General features: G+C 36.9%; 1 protein-coding gene across 1 annotated transcript in view; it reads right to left on the bottom strand.

Annotated features, from left to right (window-relative positions):
* The window catches only part of LOC121373315 (colorectal mutant cancer protein-like), a 93,642-nt gene that overhangs the window by 72,969 nt on the left and 984 nt on the right, over nt 1-19,689 (bottom strand). The window contains exons 2-3 of the mRNA XM_041499879.1: nt 5,723-5,985; nt 4,664-4,836 (exon numbers count right to left, since the gene is read on the bottom strand). Coding sequence (XP_041355813.1) covers nt 4,664-4,836; nt 5,723-5,985 — 436 coding nt within the window. The remainder of the gene's footprint in view (nt 1-4,663; nt 4,837-5,722; nt 5,986-19,689) is intronic.

Raw genomic sequence — 19,689 nt, 5'->3', positions numbered from 1 at the left:
AGATAACTTGGCACTTGTTGTTTGGAAAACAATAGCTATAGTATACACTATGTACTAATTTGTTGAACAAAGTAATAAAATGTTCTTAAACAAAAGTGTGTAATGTCATGCTAGATTTCCTCTTCTATCTATATTGTGAACAAGGGCTTCTGTCTATATTGTGAACAAGGGCTTCTAACTATATTGTGAACAAGGGCTTCTGTCTATATTGTGAACAAGGGCTTCTGTCTATATTGTGAACAAGGGCTTCTAACTATATTGTGAACAAGGGCTTCTGTCTATATTGTGAACAAGGGCTTCTGTCTATATTGTGAACAAGGGCTTCTAACTATATTGTGAACAAGGGCTTCTGTCTATATTGTGAACAAGGGCTTCTGTCTATATTGTGAACAAGGGCTTCTGTCTATATTGTGAACAAGGGCTTCTGTCTATATTGTGAACAAGGGCTTCTAACTATATTGTGAACAAGGGCTTCTGTCTATATTGTGAACAAGGGCTTCTGTCTATATTGTGAACAAGGGCTTCTGTCTATATTGTGAACAAGGGCTTCTAACTATATTGTGAACAAGGGCTTCTGTCTATATTGTGAACAAGGGCGGGAAGTAGCTCAGTATGAAAGCACTTGCCTGATGCGTGGTCGGTCTAGGATCGATCCCAGTCAGTGGGCCCATTGGGCTATTTCTCGTTTCAGCCATTGCACCACAACTGGTACATCGAAGGCTGTGGTATATATATCTGCTATCCTGTCTCTGGAATGGTGCATATAAAAGATCCCTTGCTACTAAGGGAAAAATGCAGCGGGTTTTCTCTCTAAGACTATATTAATATTATTACCAAATGTTTGACATCCAATAGCTGATGATTAATACATCAATGTGCTCTAGTGGTGTCATTAAACAAAACAAACTTTAACTTTATATTATGGGCAAGGGCCAGATCTGAAGAAAGCAACAGAATGGGGGGGGGGGGGGTCATTAATATAAAACTCAACATCTGTTATCATAGGTGTATGGGCTCCCATTTTTGTAAAGGTGTGGGGGGAAGGATGGCTTTTGGGGTGGGGGGAGGGGGCAGGATGGCTTTTGCCCGAATTAAATGAAAATGCCCTAATTTGGATAACATTTATTCATAATTAGCATTACTACCAAACAGCTATATAGGGTTGCAAATTAATCACTACACACTTTTACAACTAATTTTGTGGTTAGCACGATGGAAATACATAGTAGAAAGGTCTCAGGTTGGTACATTTTGCCTGAATATCTGTATAATTTTTTCCCGAATATCTGTATAATTTTTGCCCGAATTTGAGGTTTTGATCCAGCACTAGGGGGCAGTTGCCTCCCCTGCCCCCTGTCTTTTACACTTATGGCTGTTATTTCAGCAATCTATATATTCTGCAAGTCACATTATCATACCAGTACTAGACCTCTGTATATAACATAGATGCACTGAATAAGGGGCAGACATGGGAGGGGTTTCATTTTAATGGTGCACTACTTTCTGACAAAACAGTATCAATTTATTGCCATGGTAACATATATTCTTGAATACATTTATTCTGCCTATCATAGGATCATATACAGATACTACACTCCTGTCCATATTATGAATAAAGGACAATTAAGGGCCAGAAATAGGGGATGTGCTTATGTTTAACATTGTTAGGAAACTAGTATCAGCTGACATTTCTCAGTGTCAGTAGCAGCAATTCTTTTCTGTTTTTACACTGGCGGATCCAGAAAATCCATTTGGGGGGGGGGGGGGGGGGGGCAATGACATGAGGCAGAATGCCAAAGGAACATTGGGGGAGGTTTGGATGGGGATGAAAATTAATATATAATAAAATTATAACTGTTGCAAAAATGTTTGGGGACCCGGGTCCCTGGGGCCCCACTAGATCCACCTCTGATTTCTATCAAATATTATCCAATAATATTAATATTAATGTTTTCCCAAGCTTGTTTTAGCATGGTGTGGCACCATGCCTCAATAGTCTAGTGCCATCTTGCTGTAATCAGCACCATGCTGCCCTGAGATAAAAGAAGCCTTTTTCAATAATTAACTCTAAAAATACCTTTATAAAACACTCAGAAAATGTATTTTTAATTAAATAAAATACCCCTGGTATATATTTTGCCATTCATTTATTAAAGGTAGTACATGAATTACATTTATTTTATTTCAAGGAATATTTTGGTCTGAAAATGGTGAAAATGCTTCAAAGGTTTTTAAGTCTACCGTGCCTTGCCAAATTTCTACAGAAAACACTAAATATCCTTTTACTAACCCATCTAGTTAATATTATTTGTATAGCCAATAGGTCATTTATTTACAAGCCAACAAGACCTGTATGCCTGAGCATTTTGTTATGGTTTAGTTAAAAGTGCATCACGTCCAACTACAATTGTGCTATTAGCAATGACGTTATATTATCGATGGAGGCCACTCATGCTTTTTAATATGTAAAATATTAAACTTGACTAGTTAATTGGTATATGTTTTCGCAGAGTGTCAACAAATACCAATTAACATAAGAGTCGGTTGATATTTTCCATATTTAAAAACTCTAGAGACAAATGCTCTATATCTCAGTCAGTTTGTCAGGTTATCTTTATTTTTATCAGTTAACTGGGGAAAAAAAGGACTTTTAAACAGAAAAAAGGGGATTCTCAAGTATATAATAAAAACCAATACATTGATCAAATGAGTGTTCCAGTTTTATATATATTTTCATCATATAAAGCATTACAAACTATACAAAAACTATTGTTTTATTTATTTTAACATTAAATTAGTATAAGTACATATGTGGAATCGACACCAAATTACAAGACAAAAGAATTGCTCACCAAGTGGGATATAAAGGGGATTATAAGTTCCAAGTGATCACGATAAGAGCAACTTTGGGAATCTTAATTGGGAAACTGTTGGGTCAAAATTGGGAAAAATTTGGTATTGGATTGGGAATTTACATTGGGGAAATGGGGTCATTTACCGGCCCCAAAATGTATGGTAGATTATATCCTATGGTTAAGGACCACACAGATATTGAAGGAGGAAACCCGCTGTCACCACTTCATGGGCTACTCTTTTCGACTAGCAGAAAGGGATCTTTTATATGTGCTATCCCATCTGTGGGATGGTGCATATCAAAGATTTTATATGCACCATCCCACAGATGGGATAGCACATACCACGACCTTTGATGTACCAATTGTGGTGCACTGGCTGGAGCGAGAAATAGCCCAATGGGCCCACTGACAGGGATTGATCCTAAACCGACTGCACATCAAGCGAGTGCTTTACCACTGGGCTACGTCCCGCCCTCTATGGCTCAAGTTGTTGAGTTATTAGCAGTAGTGAGAATTCAAAGACACCGTAATATTTTGGACCTAATCCGATTTCAAAAAACAAAATCACACAACGGACACTAAGACCCCGACTTGTTAGATGTCATAGCTCATTTGGCACCTTGTCGGTCTGTGTTCTTTCTTTGGCGCCATTTGCAGTGACCAAACAAGTGCTGTTTATTCTCAGACACATTCATTTCAGCAATGCCAGAAAACAATAATTATTACATTCAATTTGACATAACGACACATTATCAGCTACTTAATAATATCATGTTATATTTAATGAAACATACAATTACATTGTTTAAATCATTACTGAAAGTAGTAGTATTTTATATGGAAATATTACGATTAAAACAGGGGTTTGAAATTTAATTTTTTTACCACTATCCCAAAGGAATTGTGAATTTCAAAAAACACTATTCTGTCAAAAAATGTACTATCCCTTCAATTATTAATGTACCACTAGTTTTGCTGACTGTGCTACATCGCCCTGTACAACATTGCGTAACGAACAATTGTTTACATACCAGTCTATGCTGCATACTAGCTGGAATTACAAATGAACTCACTCCAAACATAAGTCTTGATCAAAAAGTTTAAAGACATTTATTTTGTACCGGTAAGTGCATGAGAAAGGTCTTAGTAGTGTGAGGATTTGTTCTGCAGAAAAATGTAGCTGAAGAAAAAGCATAAGCGGAATAGTCGCAGGTGATTTTCGGTATTCCGTGCTGTATTTTCACGGCGGAATATTGGAAGAATTGTTTTACTATTCCGTTTCGAAATTTACTATTTGCGGAATAGCGTAAAATTCGACCCGTTACAACTGTGTATAATTAGAAATTTTGCTGAATGAATGTGGAACATACCTAAACACTATGAAATATACCGATAAATGTTCACTTTGCCTATTTTATATATATATAAAACTTCTCCCCTTTCTTTTGGGAAGAGAGAAGTCACTTCTACTTTTTCAATTCTAAATGAAGGCCTGTCTAGTTGACTTTGTTGTTGGTTTGCATACTGTACCACACCAATAGGGACACTAGCCCTCTCAACTACAAAGCCTATGTATTGTCTCCACCAGTTGAATGGCGAATTAACATACAGCTTCCATCCCCATCCCGACCTCCAAGTTGCTGGAAACCTCCGACACATATGGTTCACAAGCATAACCTCACGGCAAATTTACAAGCGTAACCTCCCAGCTTATTTGGAATATTAACCTCATGGCTAATTTGCAACTGAATATTCTTACGATGAATGAAAACGACACACATGAGAAAACCATTTTTGTAAACACTCACCCGATTGGCCAATTCGAGAAAGTTTCCTGCAGCTGAGCAACTCTCCTGCATCTGACGAATTGTTGTTGGGTCATGTGACTCCATCAGTCGAGACAGGCACGTTGGCTCGGGACTGCACAGGTCACGAGCACCAGAATCGTAATCCACACTGTCGGGTTTTCCCGAATGAGCTCCTGCACACATACAAATATAAAGATTATTACACAAGTGTATGTGATATATTAAATTTATTATACAAGTGTATGTGATATAATAAATTTATTACACAAGTGCATGTGATATATTAAATTTATTACACAAGTGTATGTGATATATTAAATTTATAACACAAAATATGTGAGCCATATGAAATTGCACATTAGACTTGAAATTTATTATACAAGTGTCACATGAAATTTTTCACATATCTGTGAGAACATCATTTGCTATTTATGATAACATCTATATATATCAGGTGTATTATTGATTTAAAAACAAACTGCTGCTGCTCCTAGTTAATGACCCGGTTGCCACAACCATACCCTCCAATAGATAGCTCTGTAACATATAAGTAAACCTGAAACTGATTATTTTGTGATGTACAAGCACAAGCCCAATAAAAGACATTTAAATTTATTTTAAATCTGGTTTTTGAGAATACTGCATTTGTGTCTTGTTAAATACCATTTATATTACAACTCTTTGTTTTAAAATGTATTCAACTCATTAGATACGTTTTAAAACAACTTGTTGTTAGATATATGGTACCTAATGGACACTCATGTAGTATTCTCTGTTTATTACACAAGTACACAAATGTACATGAGCCATACAAAATTATCAAATATATTACATCATGAGCATATCAAATATATTACATGTACCTGAGTGTGAACTATGTGAAATTGTTTCATATGAGTTATGTCTTTGTTTTCAAAATCTTGATTAGTGATATTTCAAGTTAATTAAAAATTTATTAACTATTGTTAAATGTTTAAAATTATGTACCAATCTCTGAAAGTTGCGTAGTGAATTGCGACGCGATACTGAACAAAATATTCCCTTAAAAAAACAACTTACCTAAACTATCACTACTCATCGTTGGCCATGACGTCATGTTGGTTGCCTTGGTGATGAGGAAGCCACTGGTGTCGGAATCGATCCCGGTGTCCTCGGCGTTCGGTACGAGATTCACCTGTTCCGCCTCCTGCATGACGCGAACCCGACACCGCAGGAAGTCGCTGAACGAGATCTGCTGTGACAGATCCATCCCAAGATGCAACATGATCTCGTGGGCAGAGTCCTCCATGTTGAGCTGACGACACATGAAGAGGAAGTCATCTCTAAAAACGGAGAAAATCAGAAATATGAAAATACAGAAAGTGGTATATATTAAAGTTATTAACATGCATACTGTGCTCTACAAGTTATCAACAAGTACCTATACAAATATTTACATAATTATTACCCTTATGGTTAAAAATTATCTTACTACATATCAAAGTGATACATCCCACTAGAACGCCAAGTGGGATGTATTTCTCTAGCTTGTTTTAGCATGATGCGGCACCATGCCTCAGTAGTCTAGCACCATCTTGCCTTAATCAGCACCATGCTGCCCTGAGATTAAAGAAACCTTTTTCAGTAATTAATTCTAAAAATGCCTTTATAAAACACCCAAAAAGGTATTATTAATGAATAAAATGTCCTTTTATATGTATATTTCAATTAATTTTTGTGTATTTTTAATGAAATACAAGTGCTCCGAAAATGGTGAAAATGCCCCAAAAATGTTTGGTCTACCATGCCCAGGGAAATCACTATAAACATTTCGAAGTCACCCAATGACGTCATCGATTGGAGTACTACAACCTTACAAGAACTTAACGGAACCAGTTGAGTGATATAAATTAAGACTGATTATGGATAATGAATAGGATATTAAACTGGCTAACATTGTGTATCATGTTATGTCCCTCATGAAATAATTTTTTATTGTCACTTGCTAAAGCAGGGAACATTTTGTTATCAAAATCTTAATTAGCAATATTTCTAGTCAACTGAAAATTGATTATCAATTACTGTTTAATGTTTTAGAATTGTGTAGTGATCTCTGAAACTTGAGTACCGAATTGCGATGCAATACTGAACAAAATATTCCCTCTAATTCAAAACTGCATGGAACAGTCACTGAACTAATGAACACAGCCTCTTTTGTGGGAATGACTGGTCTGATGATTTGACTAACGAAAAATGAGAAGAAGAAAGAAGAAGAAGCTTGTGACAATTAGAAGGAATGAAACATTTCATTTAATGACGCACTCAACACATTTTATTTACAGTTATATGGTGTCGGACATATCGTTAAGGACCACACAGATATTGAGGGAGGAAACCCGCTGTCACCACTTCATGGGCTACTCTTTTCGATTAGCAGCAAGGGATATTTTATATGCACCCTCTCGTAGACAGGACAGCACATACCACAGCCGTTGATGTACCAGTCGTTTTGCACTAGCTGGAATGAGAAATAGCTCAATGACCCACTGACAGGGATCGAGTGAGTGCTTTACAACTGGGCTATGTCTCGCCCCGTGACAATTAGATTGGGACATAAACATGATATGACATGGAAGCTCATTTAATATGCTATAAACATGATATGACATGGAAGCTCATTTAATATGCTATAAACATGATATGACATGGAAGCTCATTTAATATGCTATAAATAAATCTTTGCCATGTAATGAGCAAAATCAAAGCAAGCTGAAGATCCTCTCCTGAAATAGTTCTACAGAAAAGCAATCATTGAAGTTTCATATGGAAGTTACTTAAAATTTTATTTCAAGGTGATTAATTAATTTGCTCTTCTAAAATTTTCCAGAAAAATGTGGAATGGAATATGAATGATCACTCGCCTGTCCTGGCAAAGACTGTACATTGCTTTAGTATTCCAAATACATAGAAATTTATGACAGACATATTTAACTAAAATTACATTTCTAATTCACGCTGCATATAACGTGAAATTTGATAGGCTAATCAAACCCATTTGTGCCAGTAGAACCAACATAACCTGTTGGAAATTTGGGGGGTTACGCTACTACTCGCTGTTTAGTTGGCTGTACTTAGCTTTACTTACTTTAATATACCGACAATGAATCTTTTTATCAAGCAAAATGCATGCTCCTCTAAATTTTATCATGTAAATGCTGTTTATAAACGTTTGTGTGATGTCACCTGTGTGACATATGCTGCCAGGAATGCGAAAGTAAGTAATTTCAACTATGCATTACTGGTAAAACCAGCATTAATGTCCGCAAATTACCAAATACAGCATACATGTAGTTATCACCCAGTTAGATGGATAAATATGCACGTTTCACGGCTAGCTCTGCCACTTACCAAATTCGCCAATTTTATTTTAATATGGCCAAAAAATTAAAGAAATAACAGGTATTTTGTTTGAAAATAACTGGGTTTTGCATTTTTTTCGAGATAATTTGGCGAAAAGTTTTGCTCACCCAGAGCCCTGCTTTTATAATTGTAAAGTTATATTAAATTTAATCCGATTTGTAAATTGTGCAGTGGAGAAAGCCCAGTCAGTGTGTACATATAACGGTCGTCTTCAGTAAACTTAGGTACTCAAACCGGCCTCGGTGGCGTCGTGGCAGGCCATTGGTCTACAGGCTGGTAGGTACTGGGTTCGGATTTTAGTCGAGGCATGGGATTTTTAATCCAAATACCGACTCCAAACCCTGAGTGAGTGCTCCGCAAGGCTCAATGGGTAGGTGTAAACCACTTGCACCGACCAGTGATCCATAACTGGTTCAACAAAGGCCATGGTTTGTGCTATCCTGCCTGTGGGAAGCGCAAATAAAAGATCCCTTGCTGCCAATCGGAAGAGTAGCCTATGTAGTGATGTAGTGGCGACAGCGGGTTTCCTCTCAAAATCTGTGTGGTCCTTAACCATATGTCTGACACCATATAACCGTAAATAAAATGTGTTGAGTACGTCGTTAAATAAAACATTCCTTTCTTTCTTTCTTTCTTTCTTTCTTAGGTACTCAATCACTGACTCTGTTTATAACCTGTACCGTTTGTTGTACTTTTGTACTGCTATAAGTGTTGTGTAATACAATATATATATATATACATGCAATAAACCTTCTTCTTCTGAAGTGATATTATCAAGTGGTTATACATTGTTTCAATGAAGTTATCAACAGGTGTACATTTGTTAAATGATATTATGAACAGGTGTAAGTTGTTTCAATACAATTATTAACTGGCATACACTGGCCCAAGTAAATTAGTGTACAATGTACACGCATGTAAATGACCCTATCCATCATTTTGATTGTTGACATTTAAGAATACGCATTCTGAAAGAAGGGTGGGAGTGGTTCTGAAATTACAAGACAGCTAGTATCAAATGCGAATAAATTAATAAATGTTTTAACAGCACCCCAGCATAAAATATATATACATGAATATATATATCGGCTATATGGTGTTAAATAAAGTACTGCATCAAACAGATTGTTCTAGACAGTTATATATACTTAACTACAGACATACACACACCAGTATACACACACACACACTTTAACACCCCAACCTACAATTTTCTTTTACAGATTTGAAAAAGAAAAAAAAAGAAAAAAAGAAGAAAAAAAGAAAGAAAGGCTCAAAGCAAAACTAAAATACAGTGTATGAATATAAACAGCAGAGAGTCTGAATGAACCAGACCAGGTTCATTACACTGGGTAACTACGTCCAGCCAATCACTGCAAGAGACTGTTAATATTGTAATTGGTGCATACTGCCGATATTTACTGGCGTAATAAAGAGTAATAAAGTGTCAGTGTCACGGAGCTCAGTGACCTGCCTGATGATACCAACAACAAGTCCTAAGTCCTGGTTCCTTAACACCAAATCAATTCCCACTCATGATAATGTTAACAGTTCCAAACTCAAACTTTCCAAACTCAAAAGTTACGTACATGTACGTGTAAATAAATAACGAGAAGTCACAGATTATCTGTCCCGAGTGAATGAATGAAGGAAGAAATATTTTATTTAATGATGCACATAACATATTTTTATTGGTTATGTATGGCATCAGGACCACATTGATAATGAGAGAGGAAACCTGCTGCTGCCATGCCATAGGCTACTCTTTTTTATTAGCAACAAGGGATCTTTTATGTGCACCATTCCACAGATAAGATAATATATATATACACCACAGCCTATGTTACACCAGCTGTGGACCACTTGAAGAACAATGAATTAAAGAATGTTGTAAATTTTTGCCATTTGTTTTTACAAAAACAATTTCATAAGGGACATATAATTTGTTACTCATAGTGAGTTGGTTATTTCCTTTATTACATTGTGACTTCTAACTGCTTTTAATATATACATCAGGACTTCTAGATTATGGTATCCCCACTACCATGGTTAGTGATAGTCAATGTTGGGCTAGTAAATAACTACTACTGCCATGTCCAAGGGCTAGTTTTGGTCAAATGTTGCAGTTAAATCCAATGTTAGTGTTTTTAAGTTCTATCTCCCTGTTTAGGTGACATATGTAATTATTACTATTATTTAGTAGGGCTAGTAGTAAAGTAGGGCTAGTGAATTTTTAATCGTGGCTAGTAAATTTAAAAATTACTGATCCCATGACTAGTGGATTTTATAAAAATTCTAAAAGCTCTGTACATGTATGATCCAATCACTTCAGCCGTACTAGTTGTTTGTTTTGTTTAATGACACCACTAGAGCACATTCATTTAAGGATTGTCTGTTATTTCTTTCACGTTCATCGGGGTATGAATAAACAAAAAAATTATCTGCAAACTGTGTGAATCGGCGAAGTCTGAAGATGATTTATTTTTTTCATACCCAGATGAACGTAAAAGAAATAACAGACAATACTTATAATCAAATTTGAAACATACTTACTAATAATAACACTGAAAGTTCATATTTTATTTTGAATTACTTTTTTGTTTTAGTTAAAAGAGTAATGCTCAGAATGACAAATTACCAACATAAAATGATGTCATCAGGTATGACGTTCCCTGATGATGTAATTTTTACATTTATCGATAACTAAACAAAGTTCCATTGCTATGGCTGGACTTATGGGATGGCGTTATATTGAGAGAGAGAGAGAGAGAGAGAGAGAGAGAGAGAGAGAGAGAGAGAGAGAGAGAGAGAGAGAGAGAGAGAGAGAGAGAGAGAGAGAGAGAGAGAGAGAGATAGAGATAGAGAGAGAGAGAGACATTTATGTAGACATTACAAAATATATAAGGGCTGTTCCAAAATACATTCTGGGGGTGATAATTGGCACTGTAATTATTAGGTTATAGTGTTTTTATATACATGTACTTCAGAATTTTGTTTTGTGATTTAATTGCCTCACCCACAGCCACCGTGTGATCAACTGTGGAACATCCCTTGGAGAGGTGTAAGAGAGATGTTCAGAGATAGTTTTTAATGATCTGTGACATCACGGCAGGAAGTGATAAATGACCTCATCCAGGAACAGCTGCTCAGAGGAAACCAGTTAATCAACTTGGAATACAAGTATGTGTACAACATGTATGTGAAAAAACTGGATACAGTCCGGAGGAATCTGTAACAGCCATCAAAGGAAACATCAGAAGATGGCCTTTTAAACCAGGTGACTGCTTAATACAGATATGTACAATATTAGATGGTTTGGAGGAATACAGAGTAATTGAGAGAGAGAGAAAGACAAAATGAGAGAAACAGCAAGTCTGTCAGTCATAGAGAGAGAGAGAGAGAGAGAGAGAGAGAGAGAGAGAGAGAGAGAGAGAGAGAGAGAGAGAGAGAGAGAGAGAGAGAGAGAGAGAGAGAGAGAGAGAGAGAGAAATATGAACACAGATAGAGAGAAGACATTGGGAAAGAACTAACGAGGGCAAAGGATGACAGTGTGAGAGAGAGAGAGAGAGAGAGAGAGAGAGAGAGAGAGAGAGAGACAGAGAGAAAGGGAGAGAGAGAGATGAACACAGGATAAAAGGAGTGAGAGACAAATAAAGAGAAGAAATTGGGAAAGAAATAAGAGGGCAAAGGATGACAGTGTGATAGTCAGAGACAGAGAGAACAAAGGAGAGAGAGAGAGAGAGAGAGAGAGAGAGAGAGAGAGAGAGAGAGAGAGAGAGAGAGAGAGAGAGAGAGAGAGAGAGAGAGAGAGAGAGAGACAGACAGGTACTGGTCTTGAGAGACAGCGAGAGAGGGATAGAAAGACATGCAGAGAGAGAAAGTGAGTGAAAGAGAGAGGGAGGCAGAAAGAGGAGGAGACGATGATGTCATAGAAAGGCTCCAACTTGATGAATCCCCTCAGTGCCACACTAGTTAACTGAGACAGGCCGTGAATCACTTCGTGGGAGTTCCCTCTCCACCAGTCAAGCAGCAAATTGAGTTTGTCAATTCTTTAACGGCTTTGTTTCCAGCCTCACACAAACATTCCATCAGCTTTCAGATTACAAAACTACCACAATTAAAAACTACTGCTGACAGTAAAATATCAAATATATTGTAGAGGTTTGAATAATTTACAGTGTTATTTAATAGAATATAACTTCTATTTATATTATGTATACACGTAACCTTATTTTATAGAATCTTAGGAAATATCTTAACTTTTCTTCTTACGTCAAACAAAACTGAAACTATTTACAAAAGATATATTTGTAGGAGGATGGGACGACTATATTGTTGAGTGTTTTACTCACAATGTTATGCCCTGTAAGTACATTATACTCTTTAATTCCTGCTCCTATTTTCCTGCTGCCTATTTCCATATACTAGTATACATTGTATACAAGCAACTGGTAAATTCCTCCCTTAATAGGGACTGTATCATCTAACATCTTAATGCCCAATAAAAAAACATTCCAAACCTAATGATGATAATCCACCAAGTGGCTCGCTGCTAAACATACAGACAGTTATTACACCACCTAGTGTGCTATATATATTTTATTATCCCCTGGAGGAGGAACATGGCAGGGAAATATCTATGGTATGTGCAGCTTCTTATTGTGCAGCAGGCTATTTTAATGCACGTGTATAATACAAGTATGTGAGCACGGACATGTACAGTGTATGAACACAGTTTGTGGTTTACATGTAAAGTTTGTTTTGGTTAACGACACCACTAGAGCCAGGGCTTCTAGAATTTGTACAAAAGTTCACTAGCTATGGGATCAGTGATTTTAGTGTTAATAAAAAAAAAAAATGTGAGGCAGCCATTTGAGGCGTCCGGTACAGCTAGCTTGGGGCGAAACCACGTCAGCTCAGGACTGACCAAATCCTGTATGCACAGTGTAAACAAAAGCAGTAATTTTCGACAAGGCGCTTCTCTTTGGTCAACCTGACTTGTAAAACAACATAAATGACGTGATAATATAATAAACTATTTAACTAAATATATTTCAAGTTGCATTAACGGAACAAAATGGGGTTACAGTATTTTTTCTCTGTTAAATAATCCAAAGGAAAAATGTACACTATTAGACCTATTGGTATGCTACGTTGGGAGCAAAAACAACAACCCACAATACCCAAGTCATGATGTTCTTTTCTTTGGGACTACGTAATTGGTCAGTTTTGTGGTTTTAGATGGGAAAGTCTACTTAATCAATAGTTTTACAGAACTGTTTACAGTAATAAACCATGTCCATTTCTATTTTAGGGGCGACAGTTAATAATACATAATACCGGTAGGTATTTTTGTGTCTAGACAGCGTCAATTAATTGGCTCATCTGGTTACCACTCAAATACACACCTGCCAATCAGGAATCACAGGTTGAGGTAACTAACAGCATAGACCAGTTAACTAAGAAAACACTCTGTGTATCATTTCAGTGTGTAGGTGAATGCATGGACAAAACATGATGTATTTATTTCGACTTGTGTAGCCATTTTGACAATGGTGGTTTATTTTGTATTGAAACATAATACATACTTATTGCTGGCTTACTGTGATGTATATTATTACAGAACATTGCAATGCATGACTATTTTATCATCCCATAAAAACCAGATTTGTTTCTCTAGTTCTAAGTCTCATTCCTGACGTTACACGTTAAGTATTACGCAACCACCAGCTCGCCAGAGGGCGTACTGACTGGAATGGAATAAAATGGCTGCACCCGTTATATGTAATAGCCGTCACATTTAACCATTTTATTAATTAAATATAATAATATACTTGTTGATATTAAGCAATAATGTGCATTATATATCGTTGAATATGCATACCAGTCCAAAAGCCTTGCTTAAGCATTCCTTTAAGTTAATACAATTTAACTAATAGTAATAATCAGATATATATGTTACCTAAAGAGGGAGATTGAGCTTTAAAACCCTTAGATTGGGGTGGGTGGGTGCGGACAAGATATTCATATTTACAAAATGGACTTAAATGCAGCATTTGACCAAAACAAATTCACTAGCCATCATGCATGGCAATGGTAGTTATTTATTAGCCCAACATTGGATATCACTAGCCATGGGAGTGGAGCTACCATAATCTAGAAGCCCTGTCTGGCATGGCAGTGGTAGTTATTTACTAGCCCGACATTGGATATCACTAGCCATGGGAGTGGGGCTACCATAATCTAGAAGCCCTGTCTGGCATGGCAGTGGTAGTTATTTACTAGCCCGACATTGGATATCACTAGCCATGGGAGTGGGGCTACCATAATCTAGAAGCCTTGCTAGAGCACATTGATATATTAATCATCGGCCATTGGCTGTCAAACATTTGGTAATTTTGACATAATTAGTCTTAGAGAGAAAACACGCTACATTTTTCCATTAGTAGTCAGGGATCTTTTATCTGCACCATCCCACAGACAGGATAGCACATACCATGGCCTTTGATATACCAGTCGTGCTGCTCTGGTTCGAATGAGAAATATTGTTGTTTATGTTGTACTATACACAGTCCATTGAAAAATTAGCCCGTTGCTCATGTTTATAAAGTGGATAGTACAACAGTTAGTATTTGGCTAAAAAACTTTATTTAAATTAAAACCACTTTAAATAATTTTCAAGTAAATACACAATGTACTTTACTTCTAAACGTGAAAACAGGCTAAAACAAAATGTGTTCTAGTGTGAGCCCTGACATGTAAACATTTTTTTTTAAAGAAAAGCATTAAAACTTCAAAACTCTTGAGGTAACTACATACCGTACATATATGAGCATTATAATGCTGTATACTCTTGGTCTGTATACTCTTGGTCAACTTGCCCCAAATGTTTTAGTCAATTTACCAAAACAAGTTACCAACTCGCCCCAATATCTTAAATTGGTCACGTAACTGACTGACTGACGCAAGACAGTAATTGGTCACGTAACTGACTGACTGACGCAAGACAGTAATTGGTCACGTAACTGACTGACTGACGCAAGACAGTAATTGGTCACGTAACTGACTGACTGACGCAAGACAGTAATTGGTCACGTAACTGACTGACTGACGCAAGACAGTAATTGGTCACGTAACTGACTGACGCAAGACAGTAATTGGTCACGTAACTGACTGACTGACGCAAGACAGTAATTGGTCACGTAACTGACTGACTGACGCAAGACAGTAATTGGTCACGTAACTGACTGACTGACGCAAGACAGTAATTGGTCACGTAACTGACTAACTGACGCAAGACAGTAATTGGTCATGTAACTGACTGACTGACGCAAGACAGTAATTGGTCATGTAACTGACTGACTGACGCAAGACAGTAATTGGTCACGTAACTGACTGACTGACGCAAGACAGTAATTGGTCACGTAACTGACTGACTGACGCAAGACAGTAATTGGTCACGTAACTGACTGACTGACGCAAGACAGTAATTGGTCACGTAACTGACTGACTGACGCAAGACAGTAATTGGTCACGTAACTGACTGACTGACGCAAGACAGTAATTGGTCACGTAACTGACTGATGCAAGACAGTAATTGGTCACGTAACTGACTGACTGACGCAAGACAGTAATTGGTCACGTAACTGACTGACTGACGCAAGACAGTAATTGGTCACGTAACTGACTGACTGACGCAAGACAGTAATTGGTCACGTAACTGACTGACTGACGCAAGACAGTAATTGGTCACGTAACTGACTGACTGACGCAAGACAGTAATTGGTCATGTAACTGACTGACTGACGCAAGACAGTAATTGGTCACGTAACTGACTGACTGACGCAAGACAGTAATTGGTCACGTAACTGACTGACTGACGCAAGACAGTAATTGGTCACGTAACTGACTGACTGACGCAAGACAGTAATTGGTCACGTAACTGACTGACGCAAGACAGTAATTGGTCACGTAACTGACTGACTGACGCAAGACAGTAATTGGTCACGTAACTGACTGACTGACGCAAGACAGTAATTGGTCACGTAACTGACTGACTGACGCAAGACAGTAATTGTGAACAAGTAGTGTGTTTTTCCTTTTGTTGTTCGAACGTGGGCAAAACACCAGTCAATAAACTAAACATTGCACATGTTATCCATGCAATCTTAGTAGCTTTGCCAATGTACATCTTTGAAACTCCCAGTGAATGTTCTAGCGTGAAATATGTTGCAATTCTGTCAAATCTAATACATTAATTTAAGTTTACTTTGAACATAATAAAAAAAAAAAAAAAAAAAAAATGTTTTATTTAACGATGCACTCAACACATTTTATTTATGGTTATATGGCATCAGACATATGGTTAAGGACCACACAGATATTGAGAGAGGAAATCCACTGTCGCCACTTCATGGGCTATTATTTTTGATTAGCAGCAAGGGATCTGTACCATCCCACAGACAGGGTAGTACATACCACAGCCTTTGATATACCAGTCGTGGTGCACTGGCTGGAACGAGAAATAGCCCAATGGGCCCACCGGTGGGGATCGATCCCAGACCGACCGCGCATCGAGCAAGCGCTGTACTGTTGAACATAATAAAGTGCAACTGGGGCAAGTTAACTGGGGTGAGTTGGTAGGGGGCGAGTTGACCTGCTCCCAAACATACATGTCTGTTAGAGCTTGGAGTATACTGTATATACCGTTCAGTATCAGTATCATGTCAATATTGATTTACCGTACTAAGCAAATTTCAGTATTGACAAATATTTCCTGCCATTTAGTAAATTAATGACAATATATCTGACGAATTATGCAAAATGGGTTGGGTATAAATAAGAGGAGAGCTTTGTGTATGGAATTTAATTTTATTTACATGAAATTAGCAGGTGAGCCGTAACTCAGTCATACATTTAAACCAGAGTATACCGAAAATACTGCTCGGTATTGGTATGGGTATTGTGTCAATATCGAATACTGTACCGATACTGAGGTAAATCACCCCAAAAATAATGATATGGATACCTAACCTCAAATTTCAGTACCACCCAGTTCTACTGTCTGTATACATGTATGCAATAAAGAAACATAACTAATAATACCTGTCAATACACAAAATATTAAACGTGCGTGAACTACTGATCACCAATCAATACACACAGATAGATGCACATACACCTGTATGTACTTCGAGACAATACATTTATTAATTAGAACTGCAGTCTCCAGGGACCCCATCTTACAGTATGTACTTGTACTTTATATAACAGAGACGTCGGAAGCAATTAAAACTTGGTACGTCCATTAAACCAATGTATATTATGACACATTGACAGGGTTGAAAATTCACATGAAAACCATGGTCGCCAGCAGGGCCAGTTGAAGACACATCTTACTGGCCCTTCTCAAATTCAACTAGCTCTCCAATTTAACTGATCAGCGAAAATCATAACTAGAATTTCTTTAATGGAAAACGATGAATTGTCGTGTAACTTCATAATGAATAAAGTTAAAATTCATATTAAAAACATATTATTAAGTTTTAAACCAATATCAACTCAAATAACATTTAAAGAAAAAAAATTAATCCAGTATAAATAAAAAGGTTAATTTATAAATTATCATTAAATGCTACAGATTAAATATAATTTTTAATACAGGGGTAAAGAAAAATGCCAGAACAGCCAAGGTATGCAGATTCACTTGCATTGTCTCTGAAGTAATTGATAATGCAGTACAAAGAGACTAAAGGTAGAACTGCGCTTGTTTTAGTAAATTAGTCTATGAGAGTGGCAGTCCTCTTTATGGTGATGCAAGAGGGATGAACTCTCCGGAAAAGGATTTCCTCGGGAGTGACTGTCCTCCTATAGACAAGGCACTAGATAAAGGTTGACGGAATGATCCACTATTTTCCCAAATACCCATTCGACTCTGCACTGTGCAGAGTCGAATGGGTATTGGAGATCTCGTATCCTGGTTTTGTCATTCAGATTACTGTGGGATGTTTCATCAATTGCTTTAAAACCTGTATCAGAAAAGATTTAACCTATGCAGTTTTATTTTTAAAAAATGTATTTACACTGAAGGTTATTTCAGATGGTATGGGTTTACAATTTAATAACTAATATGTTTTTATATGAATTTTATCTTTACATGCCAATTAACTGACTTTTGTAATACTCACTGTAGTTATGGAAAATTCCATTGTTAGTGTGAGTTAAAACTACAAGATAAATTTTGATTTTGTCCCAGAATAAAATACTTGTAAGCTAATTAAATAGGATTAATTTGTACCATAACATTTAAGAATGTCAAAAGTAGGTCTACTAGATAATTATGACGTATCCAGTCCATTACAATAAGCCGACGACTTTAAAAAAATAAGCCGACGACTTAAAAAAAATAAGCCGACGACTTAAAAAAAAAAAAAAAACACATGAAGTTTCTGCAATACGCTTTGAGCTATATTTGGTTACAGCCCCAAACCAAATCACAGAAACCGAGATTGGGTCTGGTCAGTCTGGCCCTGTCAAAATATAGAGCATGTTCTATAATATCGTCTGCTGCCAGATCTGTAGTTCACTCCAGCACAGACAATTTTATTCGTCACACTTGATTCACTTTCAGTGCGTTTCTTTTTTAACTAGTACCATTCTCGCCACTCTTAAATTCAATGGTCGCCCAACGGACTACCTTTGTAAAATTCTTAGTTGCCCTTAGCCAATAAAGGTGGCCACGGGCGACTGCTAATTTTCAACCCTGTGATGAGATCTATACTATGCGAGCGCCATAGGAAGAGAACAAAACTTTCGAGGCCGAAAAAGTGGTATGGCCATGGTCATACCCCTTTCCACACCCCTGTATATAACAATGTAACACCGTTTAGTACACTACCAAACACTGATACTCAACATTGTACATGATGTAGATGTTGAGAGTACTAGGTACCCATGCAATTAGTTGTGATTTCACTAGAAATTTGGTAAAGCATGGTAGACCACACACTTTTGGGGCATTTTCACCATTTTCGGGGCACTTGTTTTTCATTAAAAATACACAAAAATAATTGAAATAAACATTAATGTAATTTATGTGCTTGCTTTAATAAATGAATGGTGAAAGATATAAAAGGCATATTTTATTAATTAATAATAACTTTTTGGGTGTTTTATAAAGGCAGTTTTAGAATTAATTACTGAAAAAGGCTTGTTTAATCTCAGGACAGCATGGTGCTAATTAAGGCAAGATGGTGCTAGACTATTGAGGCATGGTGCTGCACCATGCTAAAACAAGCTAGAGAAAACACTAATTAGTCATTTACAAACATAAACACTGATCATGTGGGCCCCCATTACCTGTACCTTGTTTGTTTGTTTTAATCAAACCACTAGACCACATTGACGAATTAATCATCGGCTATTGGATGTCAAACATTTGGTAATTAATTAAATTCTGACTCATAGTTATCAGAGGAAACCTGCTACATTTGTCCTAATGCAGTCCATCTTGTATTTTACCTATTCACAAAGAGCAGCCTATGTGGCAGCTTGTTTTCTGTCTCACTGTTAATTGTGTCAAAATAACCATACATTAAGTCATCAGGCATAGTCTAAAGTGTGCTGAT

Source organism: Gigantopelta aegis, chromosome 5, assembly GCF_016097555.1.
Source record: "Gigantopelta aegis isolate Gae_Host chromosome 5, Gae_host_genome, whole genome shotgun sequence".
Taxonomy (NCBI): Eukaryota; Metazoa; Mollusca; class Gastropoda; order Neomphalida; family Peltospiridae; genus Gigantopelta; species Gigantopelta aegis.
The sequence above is the reverse complement of the archived record's forward strand: the minus strand, read 5'-3'. Positions and strand labels throughout refer to the sequence as shown.